The sequence below is a fragment of the Cebus imitator genome, unplaced genomic scaffold, assembly GCF_001604975.1.
Source record: "Cebus imitator isolate Cc_AM_T3 unplaced genomic scaffold, Cebus_imitator-1.0 Scaffold73, whole genome shotgun sequence".
Taxonomy (NCBI): domain Eukaryota; kingdom Metazoa; phylum Chordata; class Mammalia; order Primates; family Cebidae; genus Cebus; species Cebus imitator.
This window is the reverse complement of record NW_016107388.1, coordinates 4,887,155-4,903,451: the sequence shown is the minus strand read 5'-3', so window position 1 is coordinate 4,903,451 and position 16,297 is coordinate 4,887,155. Positions and strand designations below refer to the sequence as shown.

At 41.0% G+C, this 16,297-nt stretch overlaps 2 protein-coding genes across 4 annotated transcripts in view; one reads left to right on the top strand and one right to left on the bottom strand.

Annotated features, from left to right (window-relative positions):
• The window catches only part of RGS20 (regulator of G protein signaling 20), a 102,666-nt gene extending 98,070 nt beyond the window's left edge, over positions 1–4,596 (bottom strand). Inside the window, exon 1 of the mRNA XM_017531786.2 lies at positions 4,327–4,596. Within this exon, the coding sequence (XP_017387275.1) occupies positions 4,327–4,491 (165 nt within the window). The 5' untranslated portion in view covers positions 4,492–4,596. The remainder of the gene's footprint in view (positions 1–4,326) is intronic.
• Positions 4,597–13,102: 8,506 nt separating this feature from the next.
• The window catches only part of ATP6V1H (ATPase H+ transporting V1 subunit H), a 94,260-nt gene continuing 91,065 nt past the window's right edge, over positions 13,103–16,297 (top strand). Inside the window, exons 1-2 of one of the 3 annotated variants that reach the window (XM_017531784.2) lie at positions 13,103–13,348; positions 14,639–14,784. In XM_017531784.2, the coding sequence (XP_017387273.1) occupies positions 14,672–14,784 (113 nt within the window). In that variant the 5' untranslated portion in view covers positions 13,103–13,348; positions 14,639–14,671. The remainder of the gene's footprint in view (positions 13,349–14,638; positions 14,785–16,297) is intronic. The other 2 variants (XM_017531783.2, XM_037739708.1) reach the window with 2 other exon arrangements.

The window sequence follows — 16,297 nt, the reverse complement described above, 5'->3', positions numbered from 1 at the left end:
AGTGTATGTGCAGGTGTGGGGGGGGGAGTAGCAGTTTATTTTGTGGTAAATTAGTGGCCCATGTTAGAGTATTTGGGGTAGAATGCATAGAGCAAATACTGTTAAGAAGGCTGGCTTTAAGCTCAGGAAACTATAGTCCACTTTTTAAATCACTGTCAGAAGCTATAAAATATATATAGAAATAAATGTCAGAAAATCCAAGTTCAAATCACCTCTCAGCTGAATTCACATATGCAATCAATAGTATATCCAAACTAATTTTCTCATCTCTAAAGTAGGTCAGACCACATCAATGCTACAAACCCAAGGTTCCAAATGAAAAGAACAACTGGAAGAGCCACAACAATAAATGCAGGCAATTTGTGTTTCATAGTCTCAGTTTAACCTGCCTCTAGAGGTTTGCTTTTAAAATTTTTTTATTTTGAAGTAATGCTATAGTCATAGGAAATCACACACACACACACACACACACACACACACACATACATGTACAGAGTGGTCCGGTGTACCCATCACCCAGTTTCCCTCAATAGCGACTGTGTAACTGAAGGACAATAGCAAAACCAGGAAATGACATTGGTACCATTCACAGAGCTTATTCAGATTTCACTCATTTCTGTGTGTGTACGTGTATAGTTGTATGCAGCTTCATCACATTACACATGTAATATGTGCAACTGCTACTGCAGTCAAGAGACAGAACTGGTTCATCACCATTAGGCTCCCTTTAAAGTGTGACCCCTTTGTAGCTATATCCACCACCCTACCTTTATCCCTAATCTTTGGCAACCACGAATCTGTTCTCCATGTCTATAATTTTATTTCAAGAGTGGCTTAGATGGGCTGGGCACAGTGACTCACGTCTGTAATTCCAGCACTTTGAGAGGCCGAGATCATATTATTTCCTTTGGACTGGAAGTTCTACCTAGCACTTAGGCAGAGGCATTCAGTAAAAATATTTAAAATCAATGGACCCATTAAAAAACTATATAATCTTATGTGATACTTAGCAATGAAAAAAAATAAAAAACCCCTATATAATGCACGTGTTATTTAATCTATCTGAACAGTTATCTATTCATCTTTAAAAGAGAATAGGATAGAAGCCAGGCGTGGTGGCTCATGCCTATAATCCCAGCACTTTGGGAGGCCAAGGCGGGTGGATCACTTGAGGTCAGGAGTTCGAGATCAGCCTGGCCAATATGGTGAAACTCCATCTCTAATAAAAATACAAAAATCAGCTGCATGTGATAGTGTGTGCCTGTAGTACTCCTACTTGGGAGGCAAAAGTGAGAGAATCGCTTGAATCCAGGAGGTGGAGGTTGCAGTGAGCCAAGAAAGTGCCACTGCACTCCAGTCTGTGTGACAGAGCAAGACTCCGTCTCAAAAAAAAAAAAAAAAAAAAGAGTGGCTTATATAGAATCATACACATATATGTAGTATGTGATCTTTTGGAATTGGCTTTTTCTCCCCCACTCAGCATCATTCCCTGAAGTCTATTCAAGTCGTTTCGTGTATCAGTAGTTCATTCATTTTCGTTGCTCCATAGGATTCCATGGTATGGATGTACCACAGTTTGTTTAATCATTCATCCCTTGAAGGGCTTTTGGGTTGTTTTTGGTTTTTGGCTATTACAAGTAAGGCAGCTGTGGACATTGGCAAACAGCGTTGATGTAAATGTAGGTTTTCCTTTCTCTGGGATAGATGCCTAATGGTGACATTGCTAGACCATATGGTAGCTGTATATTCAGTCTTATGAGAAATTGCCAAATTGTGTTCCAGATTGCTATACTATTTTACATTCCTATCAGCAATGCATGAATGGTTCAGTTTCTCTGCATCCTTTCCAGCAGGTGGCATCACAATTTTAGCCATTCTAGCCACTTTTATAGCCACTATTTTTTTTCATTTTAGCCATTCTGCTGGGTGTGTACTGATATTTCACTGTGGCTTTAACTTGCATCTCCCTAATGGCTAACTGTGTTGCCTATCTTTTCTTGTATTGATTTGCCCTCTGCATATGCTCTTCAGTAAAACGCCTGTTGATGTCTTCTGCCCAGATTCTTGTTAGACTGCCTTTTACTCTTGAGTTTTGAGAATTCTTTATTCTAGGTTCAAGGCCTTTGGCAGACACAGGGGTGAAAGTATTTTCCTGCCATCTGTACGCTGTTTTTCATCCGCTCAATAAAGTCTTTGGCATGACAAAAGTTTTTAAATTCTAATGAAGTTTGATTTATTGGTTTATTTTCTTGAATGGATCATGATTTTTTGATGTCTGTGTACTCTTTGATTAGTCCTAGCTCATAAAGATTTTCTCCCATTTTTTTCCCTAAAAGTTCTATAGTTTCACATGTAGTTGTACATTTAAACCCAAATCTATTTGGGGGTAATTTTTTACATAAACTGCAAGGAGTAGGTTGAAGGTTTTTGGAGAATTTCTCACTGACTCCTGGACATATTGACACATTTTAGCCCAAGTTCCCTCTTTCTGCCTCTATATGTATGTTCTTAGACATTATTTCACATCTACCTTAAATCTCACTGCTTTCATTCTAGCACTAGGCTTCTTCAATTGTCTTGTCCTATACTGATCATATTCCTTCCCTAATATCTTACTGACTGAAAGAATGTACAATAATTATGTAGGTATCTTATATTATTGACACGAGTCATGCTGATAATATGCTATATGCTTGTCTTTCTCAATATAAAGTAAGTCTCTAGAAAGGAGGGAGCATCTCTTGCTCTTTCTCTTTGTTTCCTAAAGTCCCTAGCCCAAGGTTTTGCAGTCAGTAAGGATTCAATGATATCTGCAGACTCAAAATGAGTTGAGTGTTTCCATCCTTTACATTTGCTAGAAGGGCACATGTTTCCTCTTTCTGTATTCAGATGCAGTATAAAAAGATTTTTCCTTCTTTCTTTTTTTTTGTTAAAAGATTTTTTTCAAAAGGCAAAACTGAGTGAAGGGGCCAGTAGCATCCCAACTGGATTTCTCCCTTCTACCCTCACCTGCTGCTGTGCAGGCTGGAACCTATTAGCAGGTTAGTGAGGTTAGGTTAGAAGTTAGGCTGCTCAGCACCAGCGTGTGTTGTTGATTCTCGGAAGGTGTAATACTGATTCTTAGATATTTTTGCATTTTGTTTTTGATTCCACTTAGAGCATTAGAGCATGCCTTCACAATACAGTTAGAACTCTGAAATTATATATGTGCGTGTGCATGTATATACATACATACATATACAACAGCGCACATGTGCATCATACGGTGGGTCTATTTGTTGTTGTTGCTGTCTGTCTCCTCAAAGTAGCCTCCACGTTCTGTATTTTAGAAATATCTTTTGCATGTGTTGCCTACGTTAAGATGTCCATTAATTCAGGACTTCTGGTCACTACATCCCATTTCATTGTAGTGAAACTCCTAGTGCTCAGATGATAATTTGTGTTGACCCTTTTTATTTTTATTTTTTTCCCCTCCGCTAATGCCAAATGGTTAAAATAACATTAGGAGAAAGGGCAGATCTAGAGAATTATATAAAGAATTTGCAAATAAATAATGATTGTTATCAGAGTATGAACCATGGCACAAGAACAGGTGAATTTTCTGGTGTTAAAGTATTTGAAAAGTTTTATAGTTTTGCAGCATTTAATTCTGAGTGTGCGCATTGCTCGTTAGACATTAACACATGTCCATATTCCATACCAAGTAACCTTTTAGGAGATGGTTCTATTAATAGCTAAGAGGATTTACAGACTCACACTGTATTTTCTTCAAAGACACATATAACATCCGGCAGGAAAATTGCCACTCTTTGCATAAATTATGTAATTACCTACTGATAGAAACTCATGCTTAGGAAATTCGCCTCGGGAAACTTTGAATTTGGAAAAATCACCCCTTAGCTCTTTAATGTTCTTATGTTCCTTTATTAGTTTATCAATTTTTTTCCCTAGGAATTATTTTAGAAAGCAGTCTATAATTTTTCTTTCAGCATTATTATATGGGATATATCCAAGGGCTAACCCCAATAGCCACAAAATCTGTCTAGATTTGCTGAATGTTATAGCCTGAAACATGCAAACAAACAAAAAAGTAATAAACCATCATTTGTTTTGGTAAAGGGAATCTGTATAGATTGGAGAAAATTAGATAGATCAGGTAATTATCTTCTAGGCTCTGGATTCCCTTGGAGTTGGTTTGAAAACATTTTTGATCAAACATTAAGATAAGTGAGCAATGGCACTAAAGCTTGCCTATAGTTTATATTCTTTCTGGGTAAACACTTTCCCTTGACAGGAAAGGATCATGGATTGTGGAGATCATCTTACCTTGATGTCAGTCACAGCCCTGGGGTCTCCTTCATTTTCTGTGGTTTGGTGAATGTCTGCGTTATATCTCTGAGCCCTAAACAGGGGCAGGAACTGTGTCCATGTAGATGGCCTGGAGAAAGGTTTCTGGAGGCACTCTTGGCTATCTTGGGAAAGCTGGGGCATGTTTTTACAATAAAGGCCCCAAATGAGTCCTGTTGCCTGGTTTTGCCGACACTAGCACAGGATCCACTCTGCTTCTCTTCGTTTGGCTAATGCTGGGCTGGCTCTGAGTCTGTGGGGAGGCTCCTTGGAAAGTTACACTAATGAAAGCAAAAGGATTATCTGCTTTGTGGATCAGTAGCTTATCCACAGATCTTTAATCTTCTATTCTTGGTAGAGCTGCTTATTTGAATGTCTAGGTACTGTATGTTATGAGTGCCCTCTAAAGGTAGAAATGTGTTCTTAATTCAAATGTAATCCTAAATCGAAACTGAAAGAAATGATCCAAGTGATGTGCGGCTTAGCATATAGTGATAAACAGATTTCCTGGCAAAATTTCTGCATTAGTGGTGTGTGATAGGCAATAGTACTTGACAATCTTGGGCTGTGCAATTGACAGACAGATGGTTGGCCCAATCTTTCCAGGTTTCTTAAGAAGTCATTTTAATAGCAGTCAACTCTTTAGCTAGAAACTGATGCAAAACTCACACCCAAACTTAAACTCAGGGGTTATTATACTTTTTATGTACATCATGTGGAATAAGTTAAATTGATTTTCTTATGAGGCTAGACAATAAGCCAAGAATTGACTTCTAACACTATACTTCATATATATAAATTGCTTTATAAATAGAAGATTATTAAGCAGAAAGCAAAAGGTAGAATACCTTTCTGTCAAGAGGTAACTAAAGCCCAAGTAGCTTCTGTTGGGTTTGAGGGTGCACAAAGATAAGGGATGTATATTATGGGGTCTATAAACTGAAAAAGTTTCCTTTTGTAAAATTGCTTTACAGATTCAAGTCAATCTCTATCATATCTCAGCTCCTTTCTTCTGCAGAAGTTGACAGTAGATTCTAAACATTCACATAAAATTTTAAGGGGCCGGGCACGGTGGCTCATGCCTGTAATCCCAGCACTTTGGGAGGCTGAGGGGGACAGATCAGGAGGTCAGGAGTTTGAGACCAGCCTAACCAATGTGGTGAAATCCCATCTCTACTAACAATGCAAAAAAATTAGGTGGGTGTGGTGGCAGGCACCTGTAATCTCAGCTACTCAGGAGGCTGAGGCAGGAGAATCACTTGAACCTGGGAGACAGAGGTTGAAGTGGGCTGAGATTGTGCCACTGCACTCCAGCCCGGGGGACAGGGTGAGACTACATCTCAAAAAAAAAAAAAAAAAAATTACAAGGGACCTAGAATATCCAAAACAGTCTTGAAAAAAAAAAAGTTGAAGGATCACACTTCTTAATTTTAAAATGTAGCACAAAGCTACAGTAATTACCATTGACATTCTTCACAAAATTAGAAAAAACTATTTTAAAATTCATATGGAACCAAAGAAGAGCTCATATAGCCAAGATGATCCTCAGCAAAAAGAACAAAGCTGGAGGCATCATGCTATTGGACTTCAAACTATACTGCAAGGCTACAATAACCAAAACAGCATGGTACTGTCACAAAAACAGACATATAGATTGATGGAACAGAATAGAGAACTCAGAAATAAGACCATCTACAACCATCTGATCATCAACAAACCTGAAAACAAAAACAAAAAACAAGCAATGGGTTCCCTATTTAATAAATGGTGCTGGGAGAGCTACTCATATGCAGAAAATTGAAACCAGACCCCTTCCTTACACCTTATATACAAATTAACTCAAGATGGATTAAAGACTTAAATGTAAAACCCAAAAACTATAAAAGCCCTAGAAGGAAATCTAGGCAATACCATTTAGGACATAGGCATGGGCCAAGATTTTATGACAAAATTGCCAAAAGCAATTGCAACAAGAGCCAAAATTGGCAAATGGGATCTAATTAAACTAAAGAGCTTCCACACAGCAAAAGAAACCATCATCAGAGTGAACAGGCAACCTACAGAGTGGGAGAAAATTTTTGCAATCCATCTGACAAAGGTCTAATATACAGAATTTATAAGGAACTTGAACAAATTTACAAGAAAAAAACAACCCCATTAAAAAGTGGGCAAAGGACTATGAACAGACACTTCTCAAAAGAAGACATTCATGCAGCCATCACACATATGAAAAAAAGCTCATCATCACTGATCATTAGAGAAATGCAAATCAGGCTGGTGTGGTGGCTCAATGCCTGTAATCCTAGCACTTTGGGAGGCTGAGGTGAGTGGATCACCTGAGGTCAGGAGTTCAAGGCCAGCCTGGCTAACGTGGTGAAAACCTGTCTCTACTAAAAATACAAAAATTAGCTGGGCGTAGTCCCAACTACTCAGGATACTGTGTCAGGAGAACCGTTTGAACCAGGGAGGCGGGGATTGCAGTGACCCGAGATTGCACCACTGCACTTCAGGCTGGGTGACAGAGCAAGACGCTGTCTCAGAAAGAAAAAAAAAAAAGAGAGAGAGAAAGAAATGCAAATCAAAATCACAATGAGATACCATCACACACCAGTCAGAATGGCAATTACTAAAAATTCAAGAAACAATAGATGCTGGTGAGGTTGTGCAGAAATAGGAATGCTTTTATACTGTTGGTGGGAATGTAAATTAGTTGCACCATTGTGGAAGACAGTGTGGGAAATTCCTCAAAGATCTAGAACCAGAAATAACATTTGACCCAGCAATCTCATTGCTGGGTATATACCCAAAGGTATATAAATGATTCTATTACAAAGATACATGCACACATATATTCATTGCAGCACTATTAACAATAGCAAAGATATGTGATCAACTCACATGCCCATCAATGATAGACTGGATAAAGAAAATGTGGGACATATATACTATTGAATGCTATGCATCCATAAAAAGGAATGAGATCATATCTTTTGCAGGGACATGGATGGAGCTGGAAGCCATTATCCTCAGCAAACTAATGCAGGAACAGAAAACCAAACCCCACATGTTCTCACGTATAAGTGTTAGCTGAACAATGAGAACACATGGGCACAGGGAGGAGAACATCACACACTGGAACTGTCAGGGTGGGGTCGGGGGAGGGAGAGCATTAGGAAAAATAGCTAATGTATTCTGGGCTTAATACCTAGGTGATGGGTTGATAGGTGCAGCAAACCACCATGGCACACATTTACCTATGTAACAAAGTTGCACATCCTGCACATGTAATCAAGAACTTAAAAATTAAAAAAAATGTTAGAAAGGTACGGTAATTAAGACTGTGTGGTACTGGTATAAGGGTAGGTATGTAGATGTGTTTATCAATGAGACAGAACTGAGAGTCCAGAATTGACCCATACACTTGTCAATGGATTTTTGATAAGGTGCCAAGACAATTCAATGGGGAAAGGATCGTTTTTTCAAGCAAATGGTGTGAGAACAACTGCTTATCCACATGCAGAAAAATTACATAGGACCTCTATTTCACACTCTTTAAAAAAACTAATTCAGGATGAATCATAGATCTAAATGTAAGAGCCAAAACTATGAAACTCAGAGAAGAAAACATAAGGTTAAATCTTTGTGATCTTGGATTAGGCAAATCCTTCTTTGATACAATATCAAAAGCACAACTGACAAAAGAGAAAATAGGTAAATTGGACTTAATAAAAATTGAAAACTTTTGTGCTTTAAAGTACATCATAAAGAAAGTGAAAAGACAACCCACAAAATAGGGGAGAATATTGCAAATTATGTAAATAAGGGACTTGTAATCCAGAATATATAAAGAGCTCTTACAATTCAAAAACAACAACAAAAAACCCACCTAATTAAAAATGGGTGAAGTGTTTAAATAAACATTTCTCCCAAGAAGATGGACAAATGGCTAAATAAGCACATGAAAAGATGTTCAGCACTATTAGACACTGGGGAAAGGAAGTCAAAGCCACAGTGAGATACCTATTCACACCAAAATGGATTTGCTTTAACTAAAAACACAGACAATGACAGGGTTGATGAAGATGTGGAGAAACTGAGTCTTTCATACATTACTGGGGCGAATGCAAGGCCTTGCAACCACTTTGGAAAACAGTTTGGCAGTTCCTTAAACTGTTAAACACAGAGTTACCATATAAGCCAACAATTCTACTCCTAGGTATCTGCTCAAATAACAGAAATGAAACCTATGATCACAGGAAGACTTGCATATAAATGTCTAAAAAATTGAAACAGACTGGGTGCAGTGGCTCATGCCTGTAATTCCAGCACTGTGGGAGCCCGAGGAGGGCAGATCACTTGAAGTTGGAAGTTCGAGACCAGCCTGACTAACATGGAAAATCCCCATCTCTACGAAAAATACAAAATTAGCCAGGCGCGGTGGCACAGGCCTGTAATCCCAGCTGCTGGAGGCTGAGGCAGGAAAATCGCTTAAATCTGGGAGGCAGAGATTGTGGTGAGCCAAGATCGTGCCATTGCCTTCCAGCCTGGGCAACAAGAACAAAATTCCACCTCAAAAAAAAAAAAAAAAAAAAAAAAAAGGCCGGACGCGGTGGCTCACCCCTATAATCCCAGCACTTTGGGAGGCCGAGGCTGGTGGATCATGAGGTCAAGAGATCGAGACCATCCTGGTCAACAAGGTGAAATCCCATCTCTACTAAAAATACAAAAATTAGCTGGGCATGGTGGTGCGCGCCAGTAGTCCCAGCTACTCGGGAGGCTGAGGCAGTATTGCTTGAACCCAGGAGGCGGAGGTTGTGGTGAGCCACAACAGGAAGCAAGTGACTACTATGGGTAAGAGGTTTCCTTTTAGAGTGACGAAAATGTGCTAAAACTGATTGTGGTGATACATGTATTGTGTGATGTATGTACCAAAAACCATTGAATTGTATCTTTTAAATGGGTGAGTTATATGGTATATGAATTATATCTCAATAAAGCTGTTAGATTTCCTAAAAAGAAACGCAACTTCCTCAAGTGACCAAATGTTTAGAGTGGGGCAATAAGTCTCACGCACTACCACAGTTTCAGGAACTGAGCTGCAGTATAGCTGTGTGTTCTGGCATCAGGTCTCCCGCAGGCGGCAGTGAAGGTGTTGGCTGCCGACATTTCAAAGCTCAACTGGGCTTAGTTTCAGGCTTACCCATGCAGTTGTCCATATTTGTTTCTTTGAAGCCTGCTGGACTAAGGGCTTCAATATTTTACTGGTTGTTCACTGGGGGCTATTGTTAGTTCGGCCACATCAGCCTGTCTATGGTTCCCAACATGGCACCTTGCTTCATCAGAGTGAGCAACTGAGAAGAACCTGGGAGAAGGCAAGCAAGACAGCAGTCACAGTCTTTTGTAACCTGATCTCAGAAGTGACATCCCTTTACTTTTGCCATTTGCTGGTCCTTAGAGGAACATAGGGAACAGCAAGTGTAGATCTAGCCCACACTCAAGAAGAGAGGATTACACAAGGATATGAGTCACTGGAGGTGGGGATTATTAAGAGCCATTTCAGAGGCTACCACATGGACCATATTTTTAAAATGTCAAGTTGTGGGAGGTTGTCCTTATGGGGCCAATGGTGCAATGCAATGAAATTAACTTACCTGGGAAATCTGAAGCTTGGCTGCCATAAGAATTCAGGACACTGGTATGGAGTGTAAGTGAAAACCTGTATAATTGATGATAGATGTGCTTTGGCAATACCAAAGCAATCAGAGGCTATTAGGGCAGTTGGTTAGAGCACTTTGTGAAGGGGTCATGATGTCACTATTCAGTGCTACTGTTAGGCCAAACTAGGCCACCTTCTTGCGAATGTCTATTGTTCCCAAGGGGACTGCATGAAAGAATGGAAAACCATTCTTCCATGAAACTAGTGATTTATTCAGTAAGCTATACAAACTTCTCAAAGTCCTTGTGTAACTGAAGGTAGGCTGGTAGCATAATCTTCACTTGGGGGTGGTTAAGTTTTTACGACAAATATTTTAGAATAAGATTTTCCTTGATTAGAACTCTTCTATTTCAGTGGGCAAATATAAGTTCAATTTATATTTGGAAAGAAAAGATTGGAAATGATGTTTATAGCAGTCCATATATTTCAGACTGAAGAAATTCCCTTGAGGAAATAGATTATTACTATTATTTTTTCCTGTCCACATAGATTTATCTAATTTCCCTTGTGTCATTTCTCAACAAATCTGAAGCTCACTTTTAAAGAAATTACAAAGTAGCTCAAGGCTACATTGCCTATGCTATAATGCAATGGTACCTAACCCTTTTGGTACCAGGGACCAATTTCCCAGAAGACAATTTTTCCACAGACAGGGTAGGGGGTGATGGGGCTGGTTTCAGGATGAAACTGTTCCACCTCAGATCATCAGGCATTAGATCCTCATGCATGTGCAGTTCCCCTGCATGTGCAGTTCACGACAGGGTTTATGCTCCTGTGAGAATCTAATGCCACTGCTGATCTGCCAGGAGGCAGGAGATAGAGCTCAGGTATTAATGTGCGCTTGCCCACTGCTCACCTCCTGTTGTGCAGCCCGGTTCCTAACAGGCCATGGACCCCACTGGTCTGTGGTCCAAGGTTTGGGGACTCCTGATAAGATACATTATTAGGCACTTGACTTCACTGGTATGGTCTGGATGTTTGTGTCTCCTCAAAATTCCTGTGTTGAAATCCAAACTCCCAAGGTGTTGGTATTAGGAGGCAGGACCTTTGGGAGATGATCAGGTCATGAGGGTGGAGCTCTCATGAATGAAATTAATGTCCTTATGAAAGAGACCCCAGAGAGCTCTTTCACTTTCTCTCCACCATGTGAAGCTCCAACGAGAAGTCAACAGTCTGCAGCCTAGGAGAATCCTCCACCAGAACCTGAGCATGCTAGCTCGCCGGTTCTGGACTTCCAGCATCCAGAACTGTGAGAAAATGAATCTCTGTTGTTAATAAGCCACCCAGTCTATGGCACTTGGTTACAGGAGCCTGAATGGACCAAGAAAAGTCTCCTATAGAAGTGTTAAAGAAATAATGTTAAGAGAGATAATCAGGAGTACCTGCCTCTTCTTTCTCCCTATGCCAGACAAATTGGTAATGCGGTGATGCTGCAAGAACACCAGCCCAGGTGACCTGTGAAGCAGCTCCCTATCTCCTCACTGAGCAGTTCCTGTTTATTCCGTATCTTGTGCCTCCCAGAAAAGGGGGGGGGGGCTTCCGAAAGCTCATGAGACTTGCTGTATCACACGTCTGTGGCTGAGGTGATACAGAAAAGAAATTCGAAGATCAGGCCTCCTTGCCAGCTTTGCTTAGTTAGTTACACAGAAAACACGCTCTGTTACAGCTTTTAGGAGTTTATTAGTACATGATTGGTTTCTGTTTCTCCTTTATGAAAGTTTTCCCCCGTAGATTTGCTTTCAAAACAACACTCAGACTTTTAATTCTGGCTAAGATAGAACGAGTGACCTAGTACAATCTTCGACACTGTTATATCTTTATTCGTAATCAATGCATGATTTCGATTATTGTGACTTTAATTTTACTAAAAATTAACATTTTTAGTAAAAATGTGGTTATAGTTATAAATCCCTTTCAATTATTTTTTCTTCTTTTGAGACACAGTCTCACTCTGTTGCCCAGACGTGGAGTGCTGTGGTACGATCTCGGCTCACTGCAACCTCTAACTCCTGGGTTCGATTCTTCTGCAGCCTCTGGAGTAGCTGGAGACTACAGGCACACACCACCATACCCAGCTAATTTTTGCATTTTTAGTAGAGATGGAATTTTACTATGTTGGCCAGGCTGGTTTTGAACTCCTGACCTCTTGATCTGCCCGCCTTGGCCTCCCAAAGTGCTGGGATGACAGGTGTGAGCCACCAGCCCCAGTCCTTTTAAGTGCTTTTTAAGGAAAACATACTGTCATGTATACCTCACCTTCAGGGCAGTACATTCTGATTTTAAGGCAAAGACAGTTGCTGAGGCCTGGACTAGGGGAAAATTTGGGCTCCAGATGGGACTGTCGGATACAATACAGGACGTCCAGTAAACGTGAGTTTTAGATAAACAATGAATAGCTTTTTAGTATAAAAGTAAATACTGCAATGGGATTTATTATTTGCTAAATATGCAACCCTAGGTCAAAAGAGCTTTTCTGACCCACTTCTCAGCCTTTGTGTTCAATTTGAAATCGGAATAAGAAGGCCTGCTTCATGGAGCTGTGAAATCCAAATGAAAATTAATTTGAAAGCGCTACCTCACACTTTTTTTTCTTTATTTAAATTTTTTTTTTTTTACCCATGGATACCCACCCTAAATACCTATGGTGAGAGACCCATGATCCAAGAGGCAGGAACACCTGTGACTAGCAGGAAGCTACAGAATAAATCAAACTTTTCAAAAGAATGACGGTTAAAATAAGAGTTTTAGCCTCGCGAGCTGCTTCCGGGTGGGGGACTTCGGCCTCCCCTAGGCGAGGCGCTGGGTCTGGGGGCTGGCGGTCCTCGCATGCCTGCCGCGCCCGCCGCCTCCCACCTGCCCTGGCTGGCGGAGGCCCGAGCCTTGCGTCGCTCCCGGGCCCGAGTTACGGACTCTGGGGCTCCGGGTGCCCGCACGGAACAAGGCCCGCCGCAGCGCCCGCCCCTCCTCCGGCTGTTTTGGACTTTCCCGGCTTCCGGCTTCCGCAGCGGTCACGTGCCTCCAATCACGTGACCGACGCCCCTGTCATCCTACTGCGGTCGCGCTGGTTGCCTTCTACCTGTGCTGCCCTCAACGGCTCCTTGGTCGGGACCCGCTTCACTTTTCGCTCCCGGAGTCTCTCACCGCTGCTTAGACCTCCGGAACTGACGGGAGACGCCCACTTGGCTCTGACTCGGCGCCCCAGCCCGGCTGTGGCCCCGGCGCCCGGGACCGCCGCACCCTCCCTGCCAGCTTTGGGCGCATTGTGGGGTCCCCAGGGTTCGCGAGGTACGGCCGCCCTCGGGTTTTTTGTCTCAGCCTCCGGACCCGGTCAGGCGCCCCTGCAGTTTCTCCAGCTTGCCTGCTGCGTGCTGGTGTCTCGCCGCTCGGGCCCCTCCTGCCCTCCTTCGGCCCCCGGTTGCCAGATTGCTTTTCTTCCAGGCCTCAACCAGGTTTACAAAATTCTGGAGCCTTTCTCGCAGGGAGAAGAAACTTGAGGGAGGGCACGAGAGTGGAGGGAGAAGGGTAAAAAGTACACCTTCCCCAGGACTGAGCCATGGCCCTGGCGTGCTGGGGGTGCGAGTCGTTCAGGGACTTGGGTAACTGTGCAGAGACACCTTGAACTACCACAGGACGGGCTGCTGGGGCTGAGCCTCCTTGGCTGCAGAGTTCCAGCCTGGCCCGGTTGAAGCCCGTTTTTTCCTGGTCTCGGTCTTTCTGCGCGGCCCCTTTTGTTTAGACAACAAATCTTCCGATACAGAGATTAAGTTCCAAATTGACCAAGATCACTGGGAACCCGGAATAGAATTTTTGGTAGGATTTTAGTTTCTTTGTGGCCATGGCCATAAATTTATATTTTGCAAATGGCAACCTGTATTTTGTGTTGTGATAAAATCAGTCGTTTGTATCTGGAAGTTTAGGAGTGAGAATGACGTAGTATTTCATTATTGTATGTTCTTCTTGTCCGACCAGACCTCCATTGTTGGCTTACCTAAATTGTAGTAGGTATTTGTTCTAAAAATTTCTCTCCGAATTGATTCTGCAAATACTATGAATTTTGTTTGCAAAGGAAAGCACTGTCTTCTAAGAAATTGTGTTCCCACTGTGTATTTTGAGTAATTTTAGAAAGGACTTATTTTTAATGTACCACTTCAAAATGATGCTTAGTAAATGTTTATAAGGTAACTAACCTTATCTGTTCTATACATATTCCTATTGTTTATGGGAAGACAAAAGTTAACCACAATTGTATAAATTTACAGTATTTTCCCATATTTATACCTATTCTATTTAATCATGATTTCTGATTTCAGTATGTTAAATGATTGCTTTTAAAAATCTTATTGCAGTGTTAGTGCCAACAATGAAAAAACCTGTTTTAGAAAAGCAAAAGCCTAAGGAAAGAACTCTTTTATGGAGCAGTGGACACAATTTGAAATATAATACTTTCAGACTTAGGACATTTAATATTTGAGTTGAATACCTGGGGAGATTAACGCGATCATGATATTAGTAGTTGTAAAAGAAACATCTAGTATTCTTTTTTTTTTTTTTTTCCACCTTGCATCTAAATTGAAGATCTGTTAAAAGACATTCAAGGTTACAGTTTAGATGACCAAAATGGATATCCGAGGTGCTGTGGATGCTGCTGTCCCAACCAACATTATTGCTGCCAAGGCTGCAGAAGTTCGTGCAAACAAAGTGAACTGGCAATCTTATCTTCAGTAAGTACCAATTGGCTGTGAATCATGGACAGTCATGTGCCTTTGCCTCAGACTTTTTCATGATCATGCTTCTATGAGAGGAATACTGGGAAAATATTGATAAATGTGGAAGAAACACTTCCTCTTCAGAATAATTAGCTGTCTTAGGGAGTTAAGTGTAGTGAGGTGAAAACAGCTTGGTGCTCTAGTGAGAAAACAGAGCTGCTCATAGTACTTTTGACCTTCCCTGGCTGGCTGGAGGTACTTTTTGAATGAGCAGGAAACATAGGAGGAATGTCTTTGGGCTCCGGAGGGAGGAGGGGATGAGGGGAAAAACCTGCTAGACTGGTCTGATATGCCCTGGCAGTCAGCATGGGGGCAGATGGCCTTTCTAGAGTAGTGCTTACAACGAATAAGAAGCATAGATGTTTGAGTTGAGGGACTTGGGTTTGAGTTTTGGTTCTTGCTGTTGATCTTAAACAAATCATTTAACTTCTCAGAGATTCAATAAAGTAAAATGTGAAATGGGGAGACATACCCCATAGGCTTGTTGCTGAAATAATGTATTTTAAAGTATTTGCACAGTAGAATACAAGCATTAGTATGTTGAATACAATAAATTTTAGTTGTCCCTCCTTTCTTGTGTGTATTCATATTTAATGTGCTGGTGTTTTAGTATTCTGTTTTTGTCTGTAAAGTGAGCATTCATGTATTCTTGACCATATTTTATTGACTTCATATTTATTTTGGTATATTTATAACCGAGTAATTAAAGAATTCAGTTGATTTGCATATGCATTTGGAAAAACAATTGAGGAATCTGTAGTTTTATATTAGTGTTAATTTTATATTAGTATTAATAGTTTGTGTTGTTATAGGATGAATATATAGTATGCAAAAACAGTCCTTTCATTTCTGTTAATTTAATCACTCATGAAACATTTATTGATTGCCAAGTTTGAGGCATTTTTCCAGGCTTTGAGGCTACAAAAATTCCATATAGAGTACTGTACCTAAAGCAACTCATACTCTAGTAGGGAAGTCACATGTATTAATAGATTGTTTTAATTCAGTATGCTAACTGTGGCAATAGAAGGATGCACACGGTCTGGCAGGTGCATATAAAAAAGACAACTAATTCTGCCCTCTGGAAGTTTTCCTGAAGGGGCTGGTCCCTGAACTGAGTTTTCGAGAATGAGGGGTATTTAGCCATGTGGCAAGTAGGAGCAGCTTTGGGAATAGAACAGATAGCGTGAGCAAAGTCAGGGAAGCAAAATCAGCACTCTGGGTGGGAGCTGTACATGCTTTGGAGGCAGGCAGTGCAGAGAGCTGAGGCTGGAGAGGCAGCCAGGGGCTGATCGGGAAGATGCTGTGTGTGGGTGTGTGGCTGGAAGGAGTTTGGACTTGATCCTATCAGTCAGTGCTTTTCAAGCTGATTTTTAAGCCGTGAAACCAATGGTTGATGTGGAGTCAGCATGTAAAACACATGAAAATGATAGAATGGAGGTGGAAGTGTGTGTCTTAGAGTCCTTTT